General features: G+C 44.1%; 1 protein-coding gene across 1 annotated transcript in view; it reads right to left on the reverse strand.

The window, feature by feature from the left end:
- Window positions 1-303: 303 nt before the first annotated feature.
- CDKAL1 (CDKAL1 threonylcarbamoyladenosine tRNA methylthiotransferase) overlaps window positions 304-7,547 on the reverse strand; it is a 603,344-nt gene continuing 596,100 nt past the window's right edge. The window contains exon 13 of the mRNA XM_017873093.1: window positions 304-556. Within this exon, the coding sequence (XP_017728582.1) occupies window positions 374-556 (183 nt within the window). The 3' untranslated portion in view covers window positions 304-373. The remainder of the gene's footprint in view (window positions 557-7,547) is intronic.

The following is a 7,547-nucleotide window of genomic DNA, read 5'->3' on the forward strand; positions in this document are numbered from 1 at the left end:
TAAAGATAGAAAATCCTTCCACATGAGGAAAAGATGGCCAGAGCCACTGTACAATTAGGTTCTGACTTAAAGATTGCAGATTGAAACAGACAAAACAAATGCGACCGCTTGCATTTCTTGCTAAAAGTAAACCAAAAGCAGTTTAATTTGAAGGATGTGCTATGGTAGCCGTGATTAGGTTTTAGGTCAAATAACCAATGGGCCCAACTCAATGTGAGACATGGGGAGCCTCATTGAGAAGAGTGGCTGAAGAGGAGGCAGCATGACCAGTACAAATTATTGCCCTTTGAGAACGGAGGTGTTGCTTTCCTGTTCATTGAAGATTTTAATTAGAAATGTATTCTTCTTTACAGATGTTTCATTTAGTTGTATTCTAATTATAGACCTTGACAAAAAAAGCAAAAAGAAGAGCCAGCAGAGCCAAGCCCACGGACATCCTCAGTGCGCAGTCTTGATATAGCCTTGGCATGGGTAGCACCATTCTAGAACTCGCTGAGTCACACTGAGATGCAGCAGAGGTGTGGGATCCTGAACTCCCAAGCCCATTTCTGAAGTCCTATAAAGACAGAAACAGAGGAAAAAATTATTTTTAGATGCAGAGAAAGCCCTGTTGTGATATCAATCAAATAATGGATTCCAGAAGGTGCTGCCTTTTATGTACTCCTTCAACAGAGACACATTTGAACAGCCACCATGAGCCAGGTGGCTCCAAGGTAGGTAGGAATGAGTCAGTTCCTTTGCTTGAAGGGCCAGGCCAAGTTCATGACTCTCCAGACTACACATAAACTGTATGAGAAAGACGGGCTGTGTTTATAGAAAATCAAGGCAGAATTCATGAAGGGTAGAATCTGTGTAAAGTGGAGTCATACCACAGACATATTTAACTCTTAGAGAGATGTAACCATATCTTCTCAGCAATGGAAGAATGGCAAAGAAACACCATTGGCCAGGTGTGGTGGCTCACGCCTGTAATCCCAGCACTTTGGGAAGACGAGGTGGGCTGATCACTTGAGGTCAGAGGTTTGAGATCAGCCTGGTCAACATGGTGAAACCCTGTCTCTACTAAAAATACAAACACTAGCCGGGTGTGGTGGCAGGTGCCTGTCGTCCCAGCTACTCTGGAGGCTGAGGCAGGAGAATTGCTGGAACCTGGAAGGTGAAGGCTACAGTGAGCCAAGATCGTGCTGCTGCATTCCAGCATGGGCGACAGAGTGAGATCCTGTCTCAAAAACAACCAACCAACCAACCAACCAACCAACCAACCATAGAAGCCACTTGATTCAGCAAACATATCCCTAGGACAAAGATTCGCAGCTGGTCTGCTGCCACAGGAGGGCTGTGCCAAGAGTGACCCACCCCACATGACCCCCACACTCAGTCCCCTCAAAGTACCTTGTGTGCCATACAAATACTATCATTTTCTCTTCATGCCACACACAGAACAGGTTGGGAAACCCTGCTTGGGCAGAGGTTGAGAAGCTGGGGACCTGACTGTGCTGCTTTTCTCAGTGGTTTCTGTTCACGGGCTTCTTAGCTGGTATCCAGGGAAGTGGAGAGAGGAGCACCTGGCTATTCTCAGGGTGGCTCTAGTTTCGAAGTGCAATTGATGAGATTTTCACCTTGTGCACCTGCTTCAGAATCGGTGCCTCCCCCAATAACACGGGACTCCTCTGTTGAAACCTGAATAACATTTTGAGAGATGGAAGGAGGGGTGTGAAGGGGCAGATGAGAAATGCTGGATGGAAGGAAAAGTGAGAGGGTGGAGAGGCAGCCCAGAGGCCGTGCAGGACAGGACAGGAAATCCACAGAAGCACAAAGTGTCTCGGAACAACCATGGTACTTTGCTCGGTCTTCCCTTCCAAGCTCTCTAACAATCTCCTGGTACCTCTCTGGCTTCTGTTTGGGAAGCTGCATCCCACCACGCACAGGAGAGATACTGGAATGGTGCTTTGCAGAAGGTAACACGAACAGGGAATGTGTGGGGTGGACTGAAGGGAGGCAGGAGAATGGGGTAGAAAATCCAGTGGTAAGTTGGAGCAACAGATGAAATGCTAGATAATGAGGACCTCTATCAGGATGACGGCAGAGGGAACAACAGACTTTTGATGTAGAATCAACAGGATTTGAGTTCAAAGGAGTGAGTAATGCAAGACACAAAGAATAGGAATGGGGAAATGAAAACAAATTCTACAGCCCAGTTTCCACAGGCTCCTATTCACATGCAATTGTGTGGGAAGAATTCTTGCCCTGTCTGTAGGAGGCTAACAGCAGAATTAAGAAAGCTGTTAGCCACAAGGAAAAGTCTCTCAACCCCAGTGACAGTTGAAGCGTTATTTACTGCTGCACTCCTCAGGTATCTGGGCCTATACCCTGCTGGTGTCCCTGCACTCTGAGTCCTTCATCAGGAGGCACACAGCTGGACAGAATGGGGCCATCCTTCCCATGGCAGTGGGAGGCAAGAGCCGGAGCTCAGTGGTGCACCCAGACCTGTCCCCGCCCCCAGGAGACAGCTCTCTTATGAGGTTGGCTTTTTGCGCAATATTTTGGAGCGAGATCTATGCTGAACAGCTTCCATTTCAATTTAAAATAGCCTCAAGATCTCAAGGACAGCGCTCACACATATGTGGGAACCTGGAGAAAGAATGCAGAGTCCTTCAGCTGAATTGATAGGAACTATGGGAGTTCCTCAAAAGCGGCGAGTCTGCCTAATTCATCTCTGAAATACTGGAACCTAGCAGGCTGCAGGCACAGAGCAGGCACTCGGTAAGTGTTTAGGAATGAATGAATGAGTGACTGATTGAATGAATAATATGAGAGTGTGTATTCCAGTGAGATGAGCAACCATCAAGAACATTCTCATCTATGTCTCTGGTGATCAGTGTGTCTTGTGATATTCTACTTGAGTCACAACTTGTTGCCTCTAGCAATTAAACCATCACTTAATAAGTGTGGTTTTATAAGACCAGAATTAAGAGGTTGATCAATTTCTCCGAGGCCTGAGTTCTTCAACCTCTGTAAGTTATAGAGATGGCTTTGAGAAGACTACAGACCCTTCCAGAAAAATATGGAAGCATATTTACATATCCACACAGCCACGCTCACATTCTGTGTTCAGGAGGTTCACAGATACCCTCACCCAGGAGTGGACCCAGATTTTGTGGGTCCTGCAGCCTTCTCTTTGAGACAAAAATAATGAATACAAAATTAGGTACAGGGTCTTGGAAGGGGCCCTTCAAATTGAGAGACCCTGAAACTGGCTAAACGAGCTTCAGGGAAAATCCACCCTTTTCCCTATCCCCAGTTCAGAATGCTTGACCTTGGTTCTGCACCTGTGTCAGGCTGACCTGGGGAAGGACTAGGTGAGTCTTAAAGTCTTAAGCATTTAGTTGGGTTTATAATACATTTTGTTATTGTTTCATGAAGCAGTGCAGGTACTGTGCCTTCTTGGCCTGGGTTAAAATAAAAGCAACAACTCTTCGACTTTTGATGACAATTTCAGAACATTTCTTCTCCTTTCAACTCATCTGTCATAAAACTTTGTTCAAAATAAAGTTACCTATTAAACTACTGGAGTGGATTATTTGTGGTCATGTTAAGTTCAGTCATTCTTCCTTGGGCATCCTTTTTTCTCTCCACCCCTCAAACGTTTACCACATTTGAACATAACTGATTCATAAAAGGTATTTTGGTGCTGAGCTTTCCTCCTGTGCCTGCTGGAGAAGTCTGCACCCTGCATCCTGCAGAGAAGCAGAGGCATGCATATATATTCAGCCACAAGACACCCACGGATTTGCCACTCTCTTGAGGATCAAGGCAGGAGCGTGACGGCGGAGCAGGAGAGGGTAAATGCATCCTGTCTCTATTGTACTGTGCCCTTTTATTATTTTCACCTTTTACCAAATCAAGATCTTGATAAGAGGATTTTGATGATACTATTTTAAATATAATATTTAAAAAGTTTCTCAGATGACAGAGTAATAATCAGTAGCCAGCTAGCTTTGTACATTTCAATTGTCACTACCACTGAGATACTTGAGAAAAAGTAGTTTAGAAATATGGGAAATACGAGATCTTTCTCATAAAGTCCAAGATGCTCAAACATGTAAATGTGCAACCATAGCAGTAGAAAGCAAGCATCAAGAATAGAAAATAATGTAATAAAAAGTGCTTATAGGCGAAGTGATTATAAACAGCCGACAGAATGAAAAAAGTCGACACACACACGACAAGCATAGTTCTAGAAAGTAAACAGAGGATCAGACCTTCCCTAAACCTTTAAAACCTTATCAAGATTGTCAATTCCTGAAATTCAATACATATCTGCATCTCTCAAAGTATAATACACCAAATTTGAAAAATGTTACTGCTTATTAAAACAAACTGGAACGTCAACTCAATTTTTAAGAACTCAAATTCCACTCAGAAATGCTTTTTTAAAAACAGAAATTTGAAACAAGGCAGGGTATGACCTTTGCTCACTCAAAAGGAGCTATGTATTTATCCTGTTATAATAGACTAAGGGACACACTGAAATTCCCATAGTGCATTCTGTGTTAACTCTGATTAACATGGGTTTGTCTTCCCTTGTAAATCTCACTGCTCCCTTGATTAATTTCTAAACCTACTTACTTGCTAACTCTTAAAAATAATCTACTAATTTTCAAAAGTGTAGCCTATCAAATCCTATCAAAGTGATAAATCTGTTAAAGCAGAATCAAGTATGTATACCAAAATTTCAAAAAAAAACAAACACTTTCATATTCAGAAACTTTAGGGATCAGATTTCAATCAGTTAAAGATAAATATAGACAGTTGGGATGATAACAACACTCTATCTCTAACTATTTCCTTCATCCCTAGCAATTTTGCATGTATTGTTGGGGAAAGGAAAGATGCTTTTAACTTGAGCATGTTTCATGCCACGAGGCACAGATGGAACCGGTTCTAGGAGCAGTAAGTCCTCGAGCTCTGGGCTCTAATCCCAGCTCCATCTGAGGATTCTCAGGCAAATTTTTTCCTCCTTTTTCCTCCATTTCCTCACCTGTAGAATGGAGATACTGCTAGTATTTGTGCATCATAGGGTTTTTATGAGGATTAAATTAGATATATATAGATTAAGTGTCCTGAACATTTAAATGTCAATTGAGATGAACTTATTCCTTGGTATTTTATGGTTCTAATGAAAAATGCAAATGTCCTCAGAAATTCTTTTTATAAATTACAAAGTCATTATTTTATTTGCTTCTCAAATAGAATTGACCTGTGCTATTTTTGTTCCTTATGTATACCATCAAGAGGCACACACTATAACGAATGAGCATGGGTTTTGAATTCTGGCAGACCAAACTGAACCCAGGTTCAGACAGCCATGTGATCTTAGGCAGGTGGTTTAAACTCTCTAAGCCTGGCTACTCCTTCTGTGAAGGAGGAAAGCCATCTACCTTAGGATGTTATCAGAAGGAATAGAAGTAATGTGCCCACAGCCAGGCAGAGTGCCTGGAATACAGAAGGTTCACAACAAGGGTTGCTGTTATGGTGACATCACACGAGTGTGGCTTGAAAAACAGAAGGCCAGAGTCTCCTACAGCACTTACTACCAATACTGAGATGACCATGTCCTGTCTTGAATATCCTCACAAGCACTAACCCATGAGGAAGAAGCTACGTCCGTTGTGAAGTCAGCACCTCTTACTCCCTGGGCTCTGAGATGGTAAAGCCTGTGGAGTGTGCCTTCTGGAAAGCTCTGAACTAAAACCATCACCTGCTCCTGCTCCTCTAGTTACTGCTTGCTCAGGCCTCAACTGAGACAGGATGTGCTTTAGGAAAACCTCTTCAACCACTGCCCACCCAGTGCGGGACTGCTCGCCTTGTCAGCCAGCCCACCTCATGGTGTGTGTCAAAGGTGGTGAGCACCCTGCTGGCTCCTGGCTCCTGCACCACCCTAGGTGTGCTCCTTGTGAGCAGGGGTGGCCTTTCTCTCCAACAGATGCCCAGGGCCTGACACCTCGGAGGAGCCAGTGTTAGCTGAATGCATACTGCCATTGCTACCTGTTACTTACTACCACATATTCACATTTTATATAGGAGCAAATATCCTTTCCATATGAACTGCCATTTACCTATTCTTGTATTTCTTGTTAGACTGGCAAGTAAATGGGACAAAGAGTCATACATCACCAACACTACATAGTATAAATCTGAAATAGGGTTACTAGGGAAAAACCTTACCAGCACAGAAACAGCATGTTATATGAGTTCTCTGTTGCTACTTTAACAAATCACCACAAACCTAGGGTATTAAGCAATATGCATTCATTCTCTCTCAATTCTAGAGGTCACAAGTTCTATGTCAAGGTGTTGGCTGCATTCTTCTGGAGGCCGCAGGAAAGAATCTGATTCCTTGCCCTTTCCAGCTTCTACAATTTGCCTATATCTCTTGGCCTGTGGCCCTTTTTTCCATTTTCAAAGCCCGTAGCACAGGGTTACTATTATTATTATTATTTATTGTTATTTTGAGACAGAGTCTCACTCTGTTGCCCAGGCTGGAGTGCAGTGGCGTGATCTCAGCTCACTGCAACCTCCACCTCCTGGGTTCAGGCAGTTCTCCTGTCTCAGCCTCCCGAGTAGCTGGGACTACAGGTACGTGTCACCATGCCCGGCTAATTTTGGCATTTTTAGCAGAGATGGGGTTTCACCATATTGGTCAGGCTGGTCTCAAACTCTTGACCTCAGGTGATCATAGGGTTATTTTTATAAGGACCCTTGTGATTTACCTTGAACCCACTTAGATAATCCAGAATAATCCTCTCATTTCAAGATCCTTATCTTGATCATATCTGCAAAGTTCCTTTTGCCATGTAAGGTAACATTGTTGGAGGTTCAGGTGATTAGGATATGTACATCTTTGGGTGGGGGACATGACTGTGCCTACCACTCCTGACATATGTGAGCCCCCAAGCTTGCATCCCACCAGAAAATGTGCTCAGTGTAGGTACAGCTGAACTAGCTGCCCAAGAGAACACACTCTGACAGAAGTGTGATGCTCTACATGTTTACCAGGAAAGAGGGACAGGGTGCCTCTAGGCGACTGTGTGGCTGGCTGACCATGAAGTTTCCTGGGGGAAGAGGACAGCAAACCTCCAAGTCTCAGCCTCTGCTAAGGCCTTTTCCTTCTGCTGAGCTAACAGACTTGCTGAGCTAGCTGCTTGCTAAGAAAATGGGGAGGGGCCGGGCACGGTGGCTCACATCTGTAATCCCTGCACTTTGGGAGGCCGAGGCGGGCGGATCACGAGGTCAAGAGATCGAGACCATCCTGGCCAACATGGTGAAACTCTGTCTCTACTAAAAATACAAAAAATTAGCCGGGAGCGGTGGTGGGCGCCTGTAGTCCCAGCTATGCGGGAGGCTGAGGTAGGAGAATGGCATGAACCCGGGAGGCAGAGCTTGCAGTGAGCCGAGATCACGCCATTGCACTCCAGCCTGGGTGCGACAGAGTAAGACTCCACCTCAAAAAAAAAAAAAAAAAAAAAAAAAAAAAAAAAAAAAAA

Source organism: Rhinopithecus bieti, unplaced genomic scaffold (assembly GCF_001698545.2).
Source record: "Rhinopithecus bieti isolate Rb0 unplaced genomic scaffold, ASM169854v2 scaffold_7724, whole genome shotgun sequence".
NCBI lineage: Eukaryota > Metazoa > Chordata > Mammalia > Primates > Cercopithecidae > Rhinopithecus > Rhinopithecus bieti.